Consider the following 22938-nt stretch of genomic DNA (forward strand, 5'->3'; position numbering starts at 1 on the left):
TGTGCCTGGTTCTCCCACTCCTCACTTAACCCCCACAACAACCCGGTGAGGTAGGTTATGTTGAGAGGCAGTGACTGATCCGAGGTCCCCCAGTGAGTTTCATAGCTGAGTGGGGATTTGAACCCTGGCCTCTCAGGTCCTGGTCGGACCCTCTAGCCACTACAACACACTGGCACAGAAGAATGGTGGGCAGAGAAAACATGAAACACATCTCCTCCCTTCCCTATTCCAGATGTTCACCACCTGGAGCTGCTTTTACTTTAAGATGCTGTTTTCACACACACCCTGACATGCTCCCAAGCAAAATCCATCGGCTGAATTCAGATTGCCACCTTCAGAGCTGAGCAGCAGCAGCAGCTTTCACTAGAGAATGAGAACTGCACCAGGTTGGTAGTAGAGGACATTTTCTTCCTGTTTCCAGGGGGAGAAAGCAGAAGAGCTGCCCTCTACCCTACAAGTTCAAAATATATGTCACAAGACTCTATCCCATCCACCATCACACAGCCTCCAGGAATGTAGAGAAGAACTTACCCGCTCAGGACCACAATGAAATCCATGACATTCCATCCGTTCCGTAAGTAGGAGCCCTTGTGGAAAACGAACCCCAAAGCGACTATTTTAATGCCAGCTTCAAAGCAAAAGATCCCAATGAAATAAGGTTCTGTCTTCTCCTACAGGAAGGGAACAAATTAGCAGGTCAGAGAAGGGAATCGACAAATATTATACCCTGCCTACATGTTAGAAAATATCTGGTTGCTTCTTGATGCCAGACCCTCGGTAGGCTTATTCAGAAACAAGCCCCACTGAGCTTAGTACATCTTACTGCTCAATGCTTACTTCACAATCTCATGGACTTAATCCAGACAACGTTTGCTGTCCCCAAGTCCTGTTAAATCAAATCTAACTAGCCCCACTGATTTTGCAGGGCTTTCCTTGGAGCAGAGTCCACATTCCAGGTCCAGAGAACTGCACTCCAGTGCTAGGACCAAATGTTTCAAGCATTAAGCCTGACTCATTTCCCCCCAAAATGGAAGTTCTCCCAGTAGCCTGCCCTGTCTCCCCAAAGACAATAAGTTTGGGAAAGTGGGACTAGGCAATGGAGGTTCACCACACCTCTTTTTAACTAGGTCTAACTTCTGAGGGGGTCTGGGCCTAGTTCAAAAAGAGAGGGGGCTAGTGAACTGGAGGAGTTTGTTCCTTAGCAACCCTCCAATTCTAGCTGTTGCTGCTGTCACTGCTAATGACCCCTAAAGCTGCTTGAAAAGAACTCTTTTAAGTGGAAACTCTAAACAAGAGAAAAACCAGGCAAGCAGTCAAACTCAAATATGGGAATAGTTCTTTCTAAGCCACCTATGGGTCAGTTCTCAGTGAACTGGTTATTTACGTACATGCAATATGTTCTTCCAGGAAGAGATGTCCAACCAACAGCTCAGGGTTCATGAGTCTTTCATTATAAAGGCATGAATATTGACATGTGAGAAGATCCCACTGACCTGTGGACTTATGTGCTTTATCAGGGCTATGTCACCGAGTGCTTCCTCTGCATCCATCTCCATGAAAGGTTTCCCTTAAACATGCAGTTGGTACTACCAGTCTGGCATTGGAGCCAACTCCTAGGGGCTGAGGTCCCTTCAGACTCCCCAACAAAATATTAGCAGGGGTCAGGAGCCCCGAAGTTGGTGGGCATTGCTATCCAAATGGTGGGTGGGTGCTACATCTTGTGATTTATTATGTGGGGTGAGGCTTACTTGCCCTCCCCCTCTCCAATATTTTATTCAAGTTGGTACCCCTGCAGCCAGGGAACCAGGAGTGAAACTTTATTTCACAAGCTCCTGTGCTACTCTGATGGCATCTATGCATGCATATTAATAGATTTTGAAACATGGCATGCTCTACCACCTGCAGTATTATTTTATACCCCGGAACCCAATCTTTTTTTTCTTTTTTTTTTAGTTCTTTCTACGCTTCTAGGAATATATGGAAGTCCTTTCCCTGTCTTCTCATCTTCTCATTCTGACAACAATTTTTTTTTTCTAATTTATTGTTAGATTCACTCTAAATACTTTACCTGAGTAGAAACCTTCAAATTCACCTCAAATTTCTTTGAAAGTGGAGGTGTAATTCAAAAGCAACGCTACTCACCTCCACATTCCTCAACTCCTTGCACCCTCAAAGTTCCCGGGGTATTTAAATAAATGAAACACTGTTCTAGCGACCCAGAAGTTTCGCATGTGTGCTACCATTTTCCAGTGCCTCATAGCCAACAAAGTGGCAAGTTAGCCCTGGACTAAATCACAGCTGGGATAACAACTGTTTATCAAGTTTGCATCTCACCCAGAGAATGGCAGTCACTGGGTATCTGCTAAATCAAGCAAATAAATAAATATAATAAGAGTGCCTTTTGTTGATTAGGTGCCCTGGGCTAATGTTCTGTCCATTCAATGGACAGACTGGACCTGGAAACAACAAATGTCCTTGATCTATGGAAACACCAGTCCCAGCCCTTGTTGAAAAACCGAGGAGCTATTTCTGAACCATTTTAACACTGAAGCCCTGAGGTACATCCAATTAGGTTTTCCTGTATCAGAGTTTCCTTTGGCACTCACCCGCCACTCTTGAGACTGAAGGTTTACAGTGGGAAAACTTACTTGAATCTACATCCAAGAGATGAAGCAGTGGAATCCATAAGAACCAACCCCCACCCCCACCCCAAAGTCAACTTACTAATCTCCGAGACATAGGTGTCTTGTCGTCTTCAGGAAGGTGCTGTTCCAGGGCCAGAACGATGCAGTTTGCAATGATGGTTGCCAGAATCATGTATTCAAAAGGAGTGCATGAAAGGGTTAAGGAATACACAGAGAAAAACAGAAGCATGACAAGATTCTAGCTTCACTGCCTTCCTTTCTCAATCACTGGGCCAACCCTTTTGTCACTACATCCATGGCTGTTCAATGAACCTTCGCAAATCTCACATACAATAGGAAGTTAAGCCTTCAATTTTGGTGGGCAGTACCATGAAGCATCCTGATAAGGCTATTTGGAAGCGACAGGAGTGATGGAGGAAAGAGCCGAGTATATTGACAGTTGTCTCTCTCTCTACTGATACGAGTTCCTTGTTATTAACAAGCAACCTCAGCAGTTTCAAGTTCTGGGGGAAAGCCAGCGTCGTCCATCAGGAAAAAGTGGAAGCACCCAGGTTCAAATCCTTAAAGGTAAAGGTAAAGGGACCCTTGACCATTAGGTCCATTCGTGACCGACTCTGGGGTTGCGGCGCTCATCTCGCTTTATTGGCTGAGGGAGCCGGCGTATAGCTTCCGGGTCATGTGGCCAGCATGACCAGGCTGCTTCTGGCGAACCAGAGCAGCGCACGGAAACGCTGTTTACCTTCCCGCCTGAGCGGGATTTATTTACTTGCACTTTGACGTGCTTTCGAACTGCTAGGTTGACAGGAGCAGGGACCGAGCAATGGGAGCTCACCCCGTCGCGGGGATTCGAACCGCCGACCTTCTGATCGGCAAGTCCTAGGCTCTGTGGTTTAACCCAGAGCGCCACCCGTGTTCAAATCCTTACTCAGCCCCAAAGTTCACAGAATTGTTGTGAGGACAAAATAGGGTAATTCCAAGCATTCAGCCTAGAAATCCTAGGAGATAGGGTGGAATAAAACATCAGGGAATGAGTTTTAGCAAAGATCTAGACTGCATTTTAAAAAGATTTTTCTACAGAAAAGGTGTATAATAATCTCCTTTTGTGGTGGCCCCAGGGCAACTGCATCAATCTCTCTAAGCCATTCTGTGACATAAAAAGCAGCGAGTCAGACCTGGCTCATTGCCATCTGAAGAACAGCACAAGTCTGCAGTCACATTCATCCCATGCTGATGCCATGCAAGGGGTTTTTTTTTTTTTTTTGCATTAAACTAAGTGCTCCAACATGGGCAACTGAAAAGACTAATCTGTCACCTTCTGCTCTTGGCAGCTCAATTGTTGCTTGAGGGTGGGCAGGAAGGGAAGTTGTCTCTGTGAAAAGTGCTTTAGAAAGCTGCAAAATATGATTATTATTGTTGCTGTTATTAATATTACCTGCTGCAGAGTTCCACTCCTGACTGGCTGCGTAGGAGGAGATTGACTTTAAAGTGGCTTTAAAGAGTTGTCAAGGTCATTAACGCAAGGATGAACCAATTTCTCAAACAAGTAATGCTTCAAGTCCAAAGGGGCAGCTTCTGACCTTCTCCAACCCTTCCGCTCTTTCCGTAAGTCTGCATTAGGGCTCATTCCCTACCTACCCCAAGTCCAATCTTGCACATTTCCCCCCCCTCCTCTTGTTACATGGTAAACACAGCACTTTAACAACCTTCAAGACTATGCCAGTTCAGATTTGTTTCTTATACTGGGCATTCCCTGTTGGCACCCATTCAGTACAATGGCAGACATGTACAGCAGACAAGGCATATTCATGGCAGTACAGGTGTCTAGATACACACCAGCAAAACATTAGGAGAGAGAGAGAGAGAAAAGGCCCACTCAGCACCAAGGGGACCATCTGTGAGGTGCTCAGCACCATGACCATCTCTAAGGACCACACTGGAGCCCTCAGCAGCCATACTCACATCTCAAGCCTAGGGTCACCAAGAATAGAATAGAATTTATTATTTATACCCCGCCCATCTGGCTGGGTTTCCCCAGCCATTCGGGCTGCTTCCAACAAAGTATTAAAATACAGTGGTCTGTTAAACATTAAAAGCTTCCCTAAAGAGGGCTGCCTTCAGATGTCTTCTAAAAGTCTGGTAGTTGTTGTTCTCTTTGACATCTGGTGTGAGGGCATTCCACAGGGCGGGTGCCACTACCGAGAAGGCCCTCTGCCTGGTTCCCTGTAACCTCACTTCTTGCAAGGAAGGGAACCGCCAGAAGGCCCTCGACACTGGACCTCAGTGTCCGGGCAGAATGATAGGGGTGGAGACGCTCCTTCAGGTATACTGGACAGAGGCCATTTAGGGCTTTAAAGGTCAGCACCAACACTTTGAATTGTGCTCGGATACTGGGAGCCAATATAGGTCTTTCAAGACAGTTGTTATAAGGTCTCGGCGGCCACTCCCAGTCACCAATCTAGCTGCCGCATTCTGGATTAGTTGTAGTTTCTGGGTCACCTTCAAAGGTAGCCCCACATAGAGCGCATAGCACCAAGGTGATTTGCAAGAGCTGGAGAGGTCGAGGGCATTGGGAACTGAAGCGTAGCAGGCAGAAAGTACTGCTTTATCGACCAGGCAGCCAAAGACAGAAGGCAAAGCCACTGCTATTCATACAAATTCTGGTCAATCCAGAGGTCTCATGTGGCCATGGACTGGTTGGACACAGAGGAATAGTGGAAGGAACAGCTGGGGAAACACCAAGGGAAGAAGGCACAGAGCCTGGGGTGGTGATGGCACTGTTAGAATTCCTGCTCCATGACTGCAGTCATGGGATTTTTGTCTTTCACATGACGGTGTATGTTTTGACTCCACAGAGTGGGATGTGACGGAGAGAGGATGTTTGTGTTACTGTGTTCCGTGAAGTGGGACTATTGTCCTTTGTTCTTTTTCTCTTTGCTGTTTGATGCTCGAGAAAGAGGGAGCCATGTTGCAGTGCTCCATGTGTGTTTATATGTAAATAAAGTAGATTAGCCAAAATGCTGAGTTGGTGAGGTCTGTTACGCAACTGCACAAACTCTGCGGATCCCTAAGTGTGCCAGTGTTGGTTGGCATTTGTTGCTGTGATGTTTGGGCAGAAGAAAGCTTATGAAGCTCCCAAACGATCGACCAGGAGGGAGGGAACATGCCAGTCAGGCATGTGTCTCTGCCAGGGTCCTACTCGAGTTAGGCTGAACTCCTGACAGGCACAACAATGGAGAAGAGGGAGAAGACTGGGAAGAGAAGGTGTTGCAAGCTGAAGTGGTAACAGGGTTTTGTGAGTTGGGAGAGACTGTGGCAGAGAGAAGTCAAGAAGTAGAAGCAGGAGAATGGGACGAGGGAGATTGAGAGGCAGAGAAGGAGAGCAAGGTTGCAATCTACACCTTTCAGCCATATGGAAGAGAATCTGGCAATGCTGACCCATGATAGAAGTCCTGCCTCAACATTAATTGAGGCTTACCGAAAAAGGTCCGCCCCAATTACTGCTTTTAAAATCCTACCTTCCAAAACTGCTTTAAAAAAAGGCTGTTGGGGCTTCTGGTTACACCCCAGCCCCCCTGCTACTACGGGTGCAAATCACAGAAGGTAGATGGATTTGACAGTCAGTCTACTACAACCTTCTGACTTTGAACCGCGTAAAACTCATCATATAATTATTCTTTCAGTAAAGTTTTGGGAAGGGGAAACGTTGACTTCCTAATTATTAAAAGTGGATAGAAACGCAGGGCCCAGATCCCTTGATTCCTAGAACCAACATTTAACAAGTCCAACGTATGAAGGAATAATTCTCACTGGCTATGTCTGGCTGATTGCCCAGCAGAATGAATACAGGAAGCCTGCAACTTGTGTGCATTTAACTTGTGTGCATTCAATTCGAATAAGAAATAAAAAGGGAGCAGGAAAAATGGCTTTGGCAATCCCACCTACCATTGAACCCAGTGTCCTTTGACCATAAACGATTTTGGCTTTAGGCGTGATGCCTGGAACGTAATCCCCACGTAAATTGAGAGCATACTGTACTGCACACCCATAAATCAATCAAACCAGAAAAATCCCCCTAATCCTCCATTACCTTCAAAAACTCTTGGCAATCAAAACACTATTGTCATGAATTTATAAGTAACAATCGGACATAGCTAGATTAGGATTATTTCCTCCTGTGAAACAACCCCCTCCCCCCAAACAACCACACACCTGGTGATGGGAAGCAGAAGAATAGAATCTTAGTCACAATATAATTTGGGGGCAGAGAATCATGAGGCTTCAGAAACAATGGGAAACCAAGAAAGCTAAATCCCCTCTTCTTGCTAGAGAGGCACGTTCTCGATGCCTCTGTGCACCAGAAGCAAAATAAGTCTGTGACTCAATTGCTGAAGAGACAGGACTTATGAACCCTGCCAACAACCTCCAGCTGGTGACAAATAGGACCTGTTGCACTCGCTTGTTCCAATTGCATATATTTTTTGTGGCTTTCAAAACCATTGACTGTGAAGTGCTGGTGACACAAGGGGAAACTTGACAGGCTTTCATGGGACCACATCAAATCGCCTATTTGATGGCAGATGTTTGCCACCATCCTAAGATGCATGAATCTCTGGATGTAAAAATCAAAGTAATGTTTTATTTGACTGCCCCCCCCCAAACTACCATCTAAGGCAGGCATAGGCAAACTCGGCCCTCCAGATGTTTTGGGACTACAACTCCCATCATCCCTAGCTAACAGGACTAGTGGTGGGATGATGGGAATTGTAGTCTCAAAACATCTGGAGGGCTGAGTTTGCCTATGCCTGATCTAAGGCAGCTCCCACACACTCACACACAGTATATTTGTTCTTTTGCATAATAATAATATATATATATATATTCCACCTTCCCACCTTCCCTCCAAGGTTGTTAACATGGTTCCCTCTCCCCATATTAACCTTGCAACAACCCTTGGCCCAAGGTCGCCCAGTGAACTTCATGGCTGAGTGGGGATTTGAACCCTGGTCTCCTCAAGGTGGCTTACAGTAGATTGTAATAAAGCAAAACCCACACAAATACAGACAAACTGGCAGCCCTTGTTCTCTGGCTGATACATGGTACCAGAGCATAAACAAGACACCACAGTCTTTGAACTTGTCCTGCAGCAGGATTCCTCAACCTCGGCCCTCCAAATGTTTTGAGACTACAATTCCCATCATCCCTGACCACTGGTCCTGCTAGCTAGGGATCATGGGAGCTGTAGGCCAAAAGCATCTGGAGGGCCGAGGTTAAGGAAGGAAATCCCAGAAACTGGTGGTCTGGAATGGGGTTGGGGATCTCCCTGAGAAAACCCTTTGAACTCCACCAAACTACAATTCCCGGGATTCTCGGGGAAGACGCGCCAGTGAAAGTGAACGAAGCCAATATATGTTTGTGCAGAAGGTATGCCTGGAAGCAAAGCCAGAGGATTTGTTTAATTTAGTGATCAGAATCAAGAGGGTGTTGAATAGAAGGCTAGGAAAAGCAGCTCGAGAGCAGAGAAGGAATACATCATACCAATACAACATGTAAAGGTAAAGGGACCCCTGACCATTAGGTCCAATCGTGACTGACTCTGGGGTTGCGGCGCTCATCTCGCTTTGTTGGCCGAGGGAGCCGGCATACAGCTTCCGGATCATGTGGCCAGCATGACTAAGCTGCTTCTGGTGAACCAGAGCAGCACACAGAAATGCCGTTTACCTTCCCGCCAGAGTGGTACCTATTTATCTACTTGCCCTTTGACGTGCTTTTGAACTGCTAAGTTGGCAGGAGCAGGGACCGAGCAACGGGAGCTCACCCCATCGTGGGGATTCGAACCGCCGACCTTCTGATCGGCAAGTCCTAGGCTCTGTGGTTTAACCCACAGCGCCACCCGCGTCCCTCAATACAACATGTAGTCAGTTCATGATATTAACTGGGGGGAAATGCCATCACTCAAGCAGCCTGCTTTGCCTGTGCAAACCAGCATTTTTGCTTGTCATAATACAGGCTTGAAACAAAGATCAACCCGATTTCCGGCATCAGAGAAGATGACGGTCATTATGGGTGATTCAAGGCTGAACATTTTCTCGCTGCCCTGCATTACTTGCTAAGTAGCAGTGGCTGCAAGTCCACAGTGTGCTGTTTCCTCTCTCCCTCCCGCCCTCAATGAAAGCAATACGAACGTTGGCACATCACATTTCAGGGGGCCAGCGCTGACTGTTTATATTCCCACTGTGCAGCAGACGCATCTGTAATGACAGGGTCAAAACTGACCTTAGCCTTGCTATCCTGTTAATAGTGCATTGTCAAAGGTGTCTATGTGTCACAGAATTATTGAGTTGGAAGGGACCCCAAGGGTCATCTAGTCCAACCCCCTGCAAAGCAGAAATCTCAACTAGATCACACAAGACGGATGGCCATCCGTCTTGTGTGATCTAGTTACCACCCTGTTACCTATTATGTGGACGACCTGCAAGAACCAGCTATTTGCAGGAGTGAGCCTGCTGTAGTTCTAGGGGCACCCCAAGATCTGACCTGACTCAACTTTGCACTAAAGATAGTGCATTAGTTAAAGTCGTCCAGTTATCCAAGTATTTTCCCCAGAACAGTGGCGTAGCGGGGGGGTGTGCAGTGGGGGCCGGCCGCACCGGGTGCAACATCTGGGGGTTAGGGTTAGGGGGCGCAAATCCACGGGTTAGGGGGCGCAAATTACTTGCCTTGCCCCGGGTGCTGACAACCCACGCTACGCCACTGCCCCAGAAGACTTCTCTATCCCATGCAAGATGATCTAAACTAACTGCTGGCATTCTTGGTATACGTATTTCTTCTTCTTTCTTTGGTGATCACTCGTAGCCGAGTAATAATAATAATAATAATAATAATAATAATAATAATAATAAATTTTATTTATACCCCGCCCTCCCCAGCCAAGACCGGGCTCAGGGCGGCTAACACCAGATATAAAACAATTGATTGAAATACAACTTAAAAAACAAGATTAAAATGCAACATTAAAATGCAGCCTCATTTCAGCAGAAACTCAAAAAACTTTTTGGGGGATGAAAACATCAAGTCTTCACCAAGGCTAACTATCCAGACTGGTCCTACGTGGGCCAGAAAAAAGCCAGGGACGTCCCCAAGTAGGAGTTCCATCACAGAAGGAGAAAGGAAAGAGGGGGAGGGGATCAAGTTAATTCCAAGGCAAAAGCCAGGCGGAACAACTCTGTCTTACAGGCCCTGTGGAGTAAGATTGTCTTCCATAAACACGGTTTTAACAATGAGTCCGTAAGTGACTGTGGAGGCCAATTCTGGATCCACACGTCCTTCCACAGTGGGGACATTGGTGGGAGTTGATCACGGTGAGGGTTTGCCAAGTGTGCCTTCATCTTAGCATGTTTCTCCCTTGCATCCTGAGTTTGAGCGTCTTCAAAGTCCACAACACCTTTGGTAAAGGCTGTTCTCCAACTGGAGCCCTCGCAGGCCAGTGTTTCCCAGTTGTCGGTGTTTATACTACATTTTTTAAAACTTTGCCTTGAGACAGTATTTAAACCTCTTTTGTTGACCACCAGCATTACGCTTTCCATTTTTAAGTATTTAACCTGGTACCTAAACATAATCAGCAAAAATTTCAACTTCCCCCAAAGACATGGAAAACAAAATCATTTGAACTAGAGCCACTGGCCTATTTATATTTTTGTTTCATTTTCCTCTTCTCCATTTCCCAAAGAACCTGTAAGCAACTAACACTGGCTTAAAAGGAGAGAAACAAGGACTTCACTAGTGTTGCTGCTGTCAGATGAGCCCTCCGGGTAAGAGATGCACTTGCCTAACTTAGAAGTGAAGGCAGAGCAGGCAAAGAGGCACTCAGCGTTAATGTTTCTTCTTTGAAATTCAATTTTATTAACGTCCTTTATTTCCCCACTTTTAACACAACATCTAGCACCATCCATGTAGAAGAGGCAGGTAGAGAAGAATAGGAAACCTTCCGACTGAAGGAGGAGGAACCCAATAAGGACTAAGCATGCTCATTGATCACAGAATACTAGTGTCTATTGCAGGAAAGAAGGAATATTGCAGAAAAATGAGGCTGATTGAATGAACCCTGAGCAGAAGCACTTCACACTGCGGCAGTTTGTTGCCGTTCTTACTTGTACCTATTTTTGGAAGTGTGCTCTATTCTGTTTTCGTTTTTTCTTATTTTTTAAAATTTTGTTCCAATACTTACTTGCTGGTTTTAAATTGCATTTATATTTTATTTTATTTTATTTATTAGATCTGAGAATTAATTATATTCTCACTTTTGCACACTGCCTGGAATCTTTTAATGAAATGGTGGTTAATAAATAATCTAAACATTTTCTTTAACTCATTATATACCATAATGAGTTAATGTTTTAAAAATACTTTTGTTGAAAAACCGGAAGCCTTTTTATTGGGCATAGTGGGTGAAGAGATAGCAAGGGAAGATAAAAGACTGTTTATGTATGCAATGACTGCAGCAAGAATTCTTTTAGCCCCAAAATGGAAACAACAAGAAGTACAATGAAAGAAGAGTGGCAGATGAAGATGATGGACTTTGCGGAATTGGCGAAGCTGACAGGAAAAATCTGAAACCAGCATGATCAAGTATTCCAAAAGGAGTGGAGTAAATTTATACGATATCTGAAAGATTATTGTAAGCAATTAACATCACTAGCAGGGTTGTCTGAAGACTTGTAATGAGAAATTTTCTACCTTTCTATATTTATTGAAATTTTGAGTAATTTTGTAATGAGTCAAAACAAAAAAATTCCTTCCAGTAGCACCTTAAAGACCAACTAAGTCAGTTCTTGGTATGAGCTTTCGTGTGCATGCACACTTCTTCAGATACACTGAAACAGAAGTTTCCAGACCCTTCTATATAGTGAGAAGGTGGGGAGGGGTATTACTCAGAAGGGTGGTGGGAATGGGTGATTGGCAGATAGCTGTGATGAGCCTCTTAACGACTGCAATAGGTCTTACAGGAAAAAGCAAGGGGTGAAAAGGTGAAAAATGGCTTTGTCATGTATAATGAGATAAGAATCCAAGGTCTTTGTTCAGACCAGGTCTCTCCATGGTTTTAAGTTTGGTGATAAGTTGCAATTCAGCAGCTTCTCTTTCCAGTCTATTTCTGAAATTCCTTTGTAGTAAAACAGCTACTTTGAGATCTTGTATAGAATGTCCTGGGAGATTGAAGTGTTCTCCTACTGGTTTCTCTGTCTTGTGATTCCTGATGTCCGATTTATGTCCGTTTATTCTTTGGCGTAAGGTCTGGCCTGTTTGTCCAATATAGAGAGCTGAAGGACACTGTTGGTATTTGATGGCATACACAATGTTAGACGATGAGCAATTAAATAGTCCCGAGATGGTATGTGTGATGTTGTTGGGGCCAGTAATGGTGTTGTCCGGGTGTATGTGGCAGCAAAGTTGGCATCTGGGTTTATTGCAGGCTCTGGTGCCAGTGTCCGTGTTAGGTCTGGTTGTAGTATTATTGTGGGTTAGGAGTTGTTTAAGATTGGGTGGCTGTCTGTAGGCAATGAAAGGTCTTCCTCCCAGAGCTTGAGAAAGAGAACTGTCATTGTCCAGGAGAGGTTGTAGATCTCTGATGATGCGTTGTACTGTTTTAACTTGGGAGCTGTATGTGATGACTAGAGGTGTTCTGTTATTTTCTTTTTGGGGTCTGTCTTGCAGCAAGTTCACTCTGGGTATCAGTCTGGCTCTGTTGATCTGTTGTCTAACTTCATCTGCTGGGTATTTTAGTTCTAAAAGGGTTTGCTGTAGATCTCTTAGGTGAGAGTCTCTGTCTGTAGAATTGGAACAGATGCGGCTTTTGACTATGGCAGACCAACACGGCTACCTATTTGTAATGAGTGTAATTAGAATTGGAAAACGTACCAAATGCAATGATACAAAGGTTAATTTTGAAAGCCAGTGAGGAAAAGTGGATAATAATGATGTGAATGTATATTATTAAATGGAATATATATATATATATATATATATATATATATATATATATATATATATATTACAGACTCCGCTAACCCAGAAATAGTACCACGCGGCAGCAGCGAGAGGCTCCATTAGCTAAAGTGGTACTTCAGGTTAAGAACAGTTTCTTTTAAATATCTTGCTTTTATTTGCACTTATTATTATAAAAAGCAGAGACATCACCTTGCCAACAAAGGTCCGTATAGTGAAAGCCATGGTTTTCCCAGCAGTGATGTATGGAAGCAAGAGCTGGACCATAAAGAAGGCTGATCGCTGAAGAATTGATGCTTTTGAATTATGGTGCTGGAGGAGACTCTTGAGAGTCCCATGGACTGCAAGAAGATCAAACCTATCCATTCAGAAGGAAATCAGCCCCGAGTGCTCACTGGAAGGACAGAATCTGAAGCCGAGGCTCCAGTACTTTGGCCACCTCATGAGAAGAGCAGACTCCCTGGAAAAGACCCTGATGTTGGGAAAGATGGAGGGCACAAGGAGAAGGGGACGACAGAGGATGAGGTGGTTGGACAGTGTTCTCGAAGCTATGAACATGAGTTTGACCAAACTGCGGGAGGCAGTGGAAGACAGGAGTGCCTGGCGTGCTCTGGTCCATGGGGTCATGAAGAGTCGGACACGACTAAACGACTAGACAACAACACCACTATATATATATATATATATATATATATTCTAAACAAACAAGCAAACAAACAAACGATGTACACCTCTAATTTACACAAGGTTCCTAAACAGTAAGAAAATAGGGTGCCAGGTCTCTTGAGTTTATCCTTCAAGGTTTTAGTCATCTTCTCAGGGTCTCCAAGAGAAGGACTGAATTCTTCGGACAATGGGTCAGGCTATTTTCCTGCTTGGCTTGAGAGCTTCTGTCATCTGCTTCCTCCTTCCCCCAAGTCAATCCAGTGCCAGTCTTTAGAACTTCACAGAAGCAGGTTCTCCCCACCGAAGGTGCCATATTCTCTCCCCTCCCTCACCAGACACCATCATGCCCCACCCCTGCCACCAAGCTGCCAGCCACTCTTCCTTGCATACCTACTAGGCACCACTCCCTGAGCCTTAGAAAACCTGGCAATTTCTGGGTAAAATAGATTGCAACCAGGGCTGTCAACCAATTATAGTTTCAAATTCATAAGTGTATTGCTCTAGCCAAAGGCAATTACAAACTTGTATTAGGCAGTCATATTAATAAACTAATACTTAACATACATCCATAAAATAAAAATCCATCATATAAAAGAAGACTTTGCCAAGTTCCTTAGCATTAAAACACATTTTCCCTTGTGCATCACAGCTCCAATTCTAATATTATTTTGCCTTTTTAAAAATCAAATTTGCCAACATCCATGTCAACCAATTATGGACATTTTAGCTGATTCACTGCCTACCTTTTTTAAACCAAATACTCATTTGATGGCCACTTTCCCACAACCCAGTAAGCCGTAAACCACAGTTTATTGTCGAACAATCAGTCTGCTGGCGCACACTGCCAGATCACTCCTGCTGCACTTTCCCCCGAAGTCCAAGCAGAAGCAACAAACCACAACCCTTGCTGAAATTCTCTCTTTAACACAACTGTTAAATGAACAGTACAGTAGCTCGGTCCTCTTTTTTCCATCTGGCCAACCAAAGGATTAACAGGGTTGCCATCTCACAACCCCAGAGCCAGGCATGTGCCACAGAATCTCCTAGCAGAGAAGGAGAAAAGGGAGCTGTGACTCTTGTCACCTCCCTTCCCCTGCCTCCATCTCCCCTCCTGTCTGTCCGGCACAGGGGCGAAACTGGGCGTTATTTCACCCAGTTCAAAGACCTAGTTTGGCACACACACACCCCAGATGCATTTGCATACACACACACTCAGGCTGGGAGCCTCAAAGGGCCCCCTCTGGAGGCTTCACCTGGGGCAAAAAAAAAAAAAAAACCTGGCAAAAGTTTGTTTTTCTTGCACCCCTCACCTCAAAAAAAAAAAAAAAACATTTTCAGTATGTTTCCGAGCACAATTCAAAGTGTTGGTGTTGACCTTTAAAGCCCTAAACGACCTCAGCCCGGTATACCCGAAGGAGCACCTCCACCCCCATCGTTCTGCCCGGACACTGAGATCCAGCTCCAAGGGCCTTCTGGTGGTTCCCTCATTGCGAGAAGCAAAGCTACAGGGAACCAGGCAGAGGGCCTTTTCGGTAGTGGCGCCCGCCCTGTGGAACGCCCTCCCATCAGAGACCTAACATTCAGAAGACATCTGAAGGCAGCCCTGTTCAGGGAAGTTTTTAATGTGTGACATTTTAGTGTATTTTTTGTCTTTGTTGGAAGCCATCCAGAGTGGCTGGGGAAACCCAGCCAGATGGGCAGGGTACAAATAATAAAGTATTATTATTATTATTATTATTATTATTATTATTATGCCAAGTATTATCCACCATTTTTTTTCCAGATGGTTGCCATCTACCCACCCCAACTGACCCTGGAAAGACACTAGGCCTGGGCCACAATGGAGGATTCAAAATGGTGGCCAGTCTGCCAACACAACTGCCACTGCTGACAATTGCAGCAGCAGCAAAAAAAATAAAAACAAAAACGGCCCATTTCATGAAGAGAATATATATGAGTAAAAGAGCTGACTGAAGGAAAGTAGAACCTAAGAGCTGGGCCAGAGCCTGTTGCTAATACAATGAGATTGCTCAGAAGGATTTATGGTTCTGATAGCACCCATTTGCAATATGCCCAAGTAGCTGCAAGGAAGCTCTGGACAAGGGGCTGCTGTGGGCCCTGCCTGATACAATTCGACCATTTCAACATCTGTGTCTATATCACTTCGGTGATGTATAAGCAGCGAGATGCTGCGAGCTCCCTTCAGAACGGAGAGCTACTGATAAAAATATGTAATTGATTAGATTAAATCAGAACTGGAATCTAGCCAGATAATAATAATGAGTGGGATCAGGAACAAAATGTTGCAGTACTCAGTGCTACTGTTCACCCAGCCAGGCACACCTTCTTTTAGTGCACTCCACTCCTCCTCCACCCCCCACCTCCCCACAGACATCCAGCATACTCAGTCCTCTATGTGCTGTGGGGGGAGGGGGACCATCTTAGTTTCTCTCCCCACCCCCCACCCCCAGCCACTGCTTTTCTTCTAGAAAAAACAAGGTGCTGGTATTGTGTACCCTTGAGTGCCCCCAGACAAAAGCACTGGTCCTCATATATATATATTTCTTCTTTTGCAAGCCTTGGGGTTCCCACGGAGCATAATGATGCCTCCCTTTTTAGCCTCAATACAGTGGCACCCCGGGTTACATACGCTTCAGGTTACAGACTCTGCTAACCCAGAAATATTGCTTCAGGATAAGAACTTTGCTTCAGGATAAGAACAGAAATCATGCTCCGCCAGCGCAGCAGCAGCGGGAGGCCCCATTAGCTAAAGTTTCAGGTTAAGTACGGACCTCTGGAACTAATTAAGTACTTAACCCAAGATACCAGTGTACTCCCATTTTGGGGACGCGGGGGTGGCGCTGTGGGTTAAACCACAGAGCCAAGGACTTGCCGATCAGAAGGTCAGCGGTTCGAATCCCCGCGATGGGGTGAGCTCCCGTTGCTCAGTCCCTGCTCCTGCCAACCTAGCAGTTCGAAAGCACATCAAAGTGCAAGTAGATAAATAGGTACCACTCCGGCGGGAAGGTAAACAGTGTTTCCGTGCGCTGCTCTGGTTCGCCAGAAGCGGCTTAGTCATGCTGGCCACATGACCTGGAAGCTGTATGCCAGCTCCCTCGGCTAATAAAGCGAGATGAGCGCCACAAACCCAGAGTCGGCCATGACTGGACCTAATGGTCAGGGGTCCCTTTACCTTTACCTTACCCCCATTTTGAGTTCATGGGCTTTAAAATTTGGCACCAGAGCCACCTATTGAAATAGCAGGATTGCCAACTTTTCGACCACCCCTGATGCTATTCCTGTAACAGCGACTGGATCTGCAGTAATGAGCAGGCGGCGCATTTCATGGCACTGGGATGAATGCTTTCATTGCCTCTCGGCCACAGTTGGTCAAAGTGAGTGCAACTAGGGGAGAGCTTCGCCAAACTTCCAAGTTTGAGGATCTGCCAAGATAAGCCACGATAATGGCTCCAATGTACTGTTGCTCTCAGGATACTGTGGGAAATTAAAATGGTTTCCACTAAAGTGGAAGGATGTGGGTAATTAAATGATGGGCAGCTCATAGACCCAGCCACCTTGCACAGAAAGGACAAGGCCATTATCACTGGTTGGTTCTGGCGGTTTCCCAGAGAGGCTGGGGGAAAGGGCCGTTTGCATTTAGCATTGCAGCCTTCACTCTAATACAAGGCAGCAGAAGAACCAAAGCAAATATGTTCTGCTCTGGTTTATAGACCTCACCCCAATAGCCTTAAATTACCTTAGCTACCTGTAGGCTCACCAGCTGGGAGAAGTACTTTATAGATACTAATTTCAGTCACACCTTTGTTTTCTCAAAATCTATTTTTTATTTGCTTGCTGCTAGCAGTTACCCAGCAGTGATCCAGATTAGTGAATTAAGTGCATTTTGAGCCCACCTCTTGCCTCGTGCTCAGGGTCAGATCAGGAAACAGGACACTTCAAAAAAATGAAAGCAATTATTGGCATCTGTCTGTCCCAAGAAACAATGGAGTATGCCTCTGGAGGGTGAGGTCAAATTGCTGGAGAACCTGAGCAACTGCTGTGGTTGCAGAGATGGGATGGCCAGATGACAAGACACACCCCCCCCCAGCCCCACTGATGTGGTCCAAAAGAAAGCAGATAAATACATTTGGCACCAGTTTGGCTGCAGGAGTTGCTGGAAGGAGTCATACAAGACGCCAAGAGCACTTATTAGGCAAGAACCCCAACGAGGTTAAAGCCAAGCCTTCCATATCAGCTCAGGGTTAGACCATGCCTGGGATCCTCTCCTCCACGGCTGGCAGAGAAGGGCAGGTGAAAAGACAGCAGGCTGGGAGAGTCTGCTGCCGCCCTGTCTCTCTTTTCAGCTGTGCATGTAAAAGCCATGGAACAATTTCTGGATTGTGTAGCTTGGCAGCTCTTTATAACCTTTCTTCTGACTATCCAAAGCTAGTCTGACAAGGTCTCGCAACCCTACTGAAAAGCGCTCCAGATTCTTGTGGGAGGAGAGGATTTTCTACCTGCAGAGCAGCCATCAAAAACACCTCCCTCGTGTGAAATTAGCACTTTGAAGTGGTATGGACTGGAAGGCGCTGTTTTGTAAATGGCAGTGTGTGGCAAGGAACAGAGGGACACAGGCTCAAGCCCAGAACAGCTTTTAGGAAGCAGAGCAGCAGTGGTGCTGGATGTGCAGGGTTAGGGCAGCCTGCGGGTGGGGTGGCCAGGATGCTTTCCCAATCTCACCCCATTCCTGCTGTGATTAGTGCCATGCTGCAGCCTGCCACTACTGTGGCCCTCACTCCCAAGTGAAGCAAGGTAGGAGGCATATTTGGGGTGACAGGGGAGGAGTAGCACCTCTGTTTTTGTTTTTTTTTAATATAAATTTTTATTAAGATTTTAAAGGTTACAGAAAAAAAATAGGAAAAAGAGAAAAAAGAGAATATATATATATATATATATACACACACACACACACACACACACATATACAATCAACCATACATATAGAAAAACATCATCAAAAAACAGAAAAAAGAAAAAAGAAATAAAAAACAAGTCAAACCTTTAAATCACTTACTTACATTCACTCATTTCCTTGACCTCCTCACGCCTCCCATTTTTGTATTCTAATTCAATTAGATATTCCAGCAAATCCTTCCAACTTTGTTTTTATCCTAATAGTTTATCTTAATATACTATAATTTTACATTCTCTCTTTCACCAATTCATTTTTACTTAATCCTTTATATCTTTTCTGCTAAAACCACATAATTTTTTTTTCCAACATCTTTCTAACATTCCTTAATTTTGCAATATTTCTGAAGATAAACTTTAAATTTCTTCCACTCTTCTTCCACCGACTCTTCTCCTTGGTCTCGGATTCTGCCAGTCATCTCAGCCAATTCCATATAGTCCATCACCTTCATCTGCCATTCTTCCCAAGTGGGTAGATCTTGTGTTTTCCAATACTTTGCGATGAGTATTCTTGCTGCTGTTGTAGCGTACATAAAAAAAGTTCTATCCTCTTTTCGCACCAAATGGCCGACCATGCCCAAGAGAAAGGCCTCTGGTTTCTTCTGGAAGGTATATTTAAATATCTTTTTCATTTCATTATAGATCATCTCCCAAAAGGTCTTAATCTTTGGGCATGAAGAGTAGCACCTCTGTTGTGGGGTACATTGTGTTCCTTCTAGGGTAGTCCACCTTTGGTCCCCACCAGGGGTGCCAACTTGAATAGAATATGGGGGGGGGAGAGAGATAAGCCAAGCCCTGCATAGTCAATCATGAGATGCAGCACACTCACACCATTTGAATCGCAATGTCCATCAACTTTTTTGAGGGGGCTCAAATATTTTATTGATGGGGCCAAAGGGACCTCGCCTCCAGGAGATAGCTCCTATGCTTCCCTCCTGCACTCAGCTCTCACCAGCAGCTCCTAGAAGCTCTCAGCATGTGACAGCAGCCACACCCTGGGAAATGGCTTCGACTGGTCAACTAAAGGAGGTGATGGGTCTCAAGCCTTCAGTGAGTTAGGGACTTCCCCTGCATACAAAGACATGTTCTGGTGGGCTAAGCAGGCAAAACCAATAGTTGGTCCAACAGTCTGCTACAACAGCAGCAAGGATACTTATTGCAAAGTATTGGAAGACCCAAGATCTACCCACCCTGGAAGAGTGGCAGATGAAGGTGATGGATTACATGGAACTGGCGGAAATGACTGGCAGAATCTGAGACCAGGGAGAAGAGTCGGTAGAAGAAGATTGGAAGAAATTTAAAGTCTATCTACAGAAACATTGTAAAATTAAGGAATGTTAGAAGGATGCTGGAATGAAGCTATGTGGTTTTAGCAGTAATGTTATAAAGGATTAAGTAAAAATGGATTGTTAACAGGTCAGTTACAATATATTAAGATAAATTAGTAAGATAAAAACAAAGAAGGAAAGGATTTGCTGAAACAACTAATGAACTAGAATACAAAAAAGGGAGGTGTGAGGAGGTCAAGGAAACAAGCAAATGATAGATAAGATATGGAAAGATGGATTTGTTTTTAATTGTTTTTTTCTGTATTTTGTATTTTCTGTTTTCCTTTTTCTTTCTTTTTCATTCTTGTAATTTTTTGAAACACCAATAAATATGATTTAAAAAACAATAAAATAGTGGGTCCAACAGTCAAGAAGGGGGTTTCTGCACATGCCGTAGAAGGAAATGAGGAACAGATGGGGCTCGTCAACCTGGGAAGGTAGGAGAAGAAAAGCTCTGGTCCTGAAGCTCTACTACACTCATCCATTAGAAAAGCTTCGGGAGTAAACCCCAAAGAAAAATCCATACCCACTGCCTTGTGGGACAGCTTCAGGGGAAGAAAAGGCTAAGGAGTAAACAAATCTGGAGAGGACTACCTAAGACAGTTGGCTGGCACCTTGTACATCTCCTTCTGGCAATGCCTGCAACCAAGTTGGGGCCAGTCTGCATGGATGCATTCTGGGGTGGGTCAGTCCAAATTGTCATATCCTGCTGGCCTGGAGACTGCAGCCTGTATGACACAGATCATTCTCTCTTTGCTATTCCCTTGGAGGGCAGCAGAAAGAGCTCGACACCTTGAGTACGGGCTCCATTTAATCAAATTTTCTCATCACTTTGGACTCTGGATTGATTTGCCAGATGTTCATGCCTACACAGTTCATCCGTGATGAACACCCAAATAGAATGGCTCTATGGGCTCACTCTTCCATTGTCTCTTGAGACTGACAGATGTCAACCAAAATGTTGACTGGTTCTAACAAGGATTGGGAAGGCAATGTGGAACTGGACAGAGACAAACTGTAGCAGCATCCTCCTCAGCCAAGCATTTCAACAGCAGAGAAGAAAGCCCGCGTCCCTAGTTGCCAAGAAAACAAGTTGCCCCAGCAGAATATCAGCTTCTGCTACAAAGTGGAACTTCAGGCAGAGAAAGATTCTGGCTTCCTCTACAGCTACTTACAGCTTTAATGCACCAGGGATGAGAGTGAGAGACTCTTGGTATCTCTGTCCTTTTCATCATCCCCTCCTTATTTGAATAACAAGGTAAGAACCTTTGGGACAAGTTTAATGTGATGAGACCCCAAAGAAAATGTAAAGTCCCATGCTTGTATTCCTTTAAACAAGGATGGGAAGAATGTGGTCCTCCAGATGTTGTCAGACTTCAATGCTCATCCATCACAGCTGGCATAGCCAATGGTCAGAGGTGCAGTGGACCGATACAGGAGAGATACGGGATCCCCATCCCTGGCTTAAGTACATCACCTTCCTCATTCAGGTCCAGATCTAGTCCAGGAGTTTGCTTCCGATCGGAAGGTCGGCGGTTCGAATCCCTGCGATGGGGTGAGCTCCCATTGCTCAGTTCCAGCTCCTGCCAACCTAGCAGTTCGAAAGCACATCAAAGTGCTTCCAGTGGGAAAGTAAACAGCATTTCCATGCACTGCTCTGGTTTCGCCAGAAGCAGCTTAGTCATGCTGGCCACATGACCTGGAAAAACTGTCTGTGGACAAACGCCGGCTCCCTCGGCCAGTAAAGCGAGATGAGCGCCACAACCCCAGAATTATCTGCAACTGGACTTAACTGTCAGGGGTCGTTTACCTTTTTACCTGGTATTTAGAGACATACTGTTTCTCATCTATCATGGCAAATATTACTGATAGGAAGGTAGGTCATCTACATTCCACGTAGTCATCTAATCCTTTCTGAAATGTCATCTCAGCCTGTGGTCATTGCCGGATCTTGTAGCAGTGAATTCTGTGGCTTCATATTGCATGTCAGGCCTGAAACTATTGCCAATCAGCTTCACCATGGAGCCTCGAATTCTGGCATTATGAATCTAGGCAACTTTAGCAGTACGTTGTAGTTCATTCTTCTTCTGGGGCGAGGAAAGAATACTCTTTATACATTTTAGCTCCATTACTCTTATCTCAGAACAAGATGTTAAATAATGATCCAGCTGCTCTTAAACCTCTGATAACCATCTACCTATCAAGCCACAATCTGCCTTGATGCTTGAAAATCTTAGTCCCCTCTGGATTTCTCTCTCTCCAAAGGGTATCATCCTACACACTTGCATTTTGATTGGGCAATGAAGAACACCACTTGAAAACACTGTCATCAAAGCTCCCCCTAGGCAAATGCCATACAGAGTCCTTGATCTATTGTATATACATATGCATTTCATAGATACATTTGAATAAATGCATAATATCCCACACTCCAAAGGGACGCGGGTGGCGCTGTGGGTAAAACCTCAGCGCCTAGCACTTGCTGATCGTATGGTCGGCGGTTCGAATCCCCGCGGCGGGGTGAGCTCCCATCGTTCGGTCCCAGCTCCTGCCCACCTAGCAGTTCGAAAGCACCCTTAAGTGCAAGTACATAAATAGGTACCGCTTTATAGCGGGAAGGTAAACAGCGTTTCCGTGTGCTGCTCTGGTGCTGGCTCGCCAGAGCAGCTTTGTCACGCTGGCCACATGACCCGGAAGTGTCTGCGGACAGCGCTGGCTCCCGGCCTCTAGAGTGAGACGAGCGCACAACCCTAGAGTCTGTCAAGACTGGCCCGTACGGGCAGGGGTACCTTTACCTTTACCTTTATCCCACACTCCAAGGCTTGTTGCAGTCCATTTGCCAAGGGGTCATGGTAAAAAAAACAACAACACCAGGTTTAAACCACCAAGAAATATCACGGTCAGACAGGAGCTCCCAAAAAGCATCGCTCTGCTGTCAAACGTTCTAGGTCAGGCCTGCACAACCTGCAACCAACCAAGCCAGATGCTGATACAAGGCTGAGAATATCCAAGCCCTCTTTATACAAAGCTCCAGGCTACCATCTATTCCTCCTTTATATGCTTCTAAAGCCCCATACAATGACCTTGCAGAAGACACTTGGCTAAGTTCATCCTTTTTGACTGTTCAGAGGAGACAGATGGAACCCACAACAAAAGGCTGCAGTCTATCCATCTCTGCCCCATGTTTCGTTTTTCATTCAGTGGTACCTCAGGTTAAGAACTTAATTCGTTCCGGAGGTCCGTTCTTAACCTGAAACTGTTCTTAACCTGAAGCACCACTTTAGCTAATGGGGCCTCCCGCTGCTGCCACCACACCACTGGAGCACGAT

General features: G+C 45.2%; 1 protein-coding gene across 3 annotated transcripts in view; it reads right to left on the reverse strand.

The window, feature by feature from the left end:
• The window catches only part of CACNA1E (calcium voltage-gated channel subunit alpha1 E), a 498615-nt gene that overhangs the window by 299493 nt on the left and 176184 nt on the right, over nt 1–22938 (reverse strand). For all 3 annotated transcript variants that reach the window (XM_079980995.1, XM_079980994.1, XM_079980996.1), the window contains exons 4-5: nt 2725–2830; nt 532–671 (exon numbers count right to left, since the gene is read on the reverse strand). In XM_079980995.1, coding sequence (XP_079837121.1) covers nt 532–671; nt 2725–2830 — 246 coding nt within the window. The remainder of the gene's footprint in view (nt 1–531; nt 672–2724; nt 2831–22938) is intronic.

Source organism: Podarcis cretensis (genome assembly GCF_951804945.1).
Source record: "Podarcis cretensis genome assembly, chromosome: 6".
Taxonomy (NCBI): domain Eukaryota; kingdom Metazoa; phylum Chordata; class Lepidosauria; order Squamata; family Lacertidae; genus Podarcis; species Podarcis cretensis.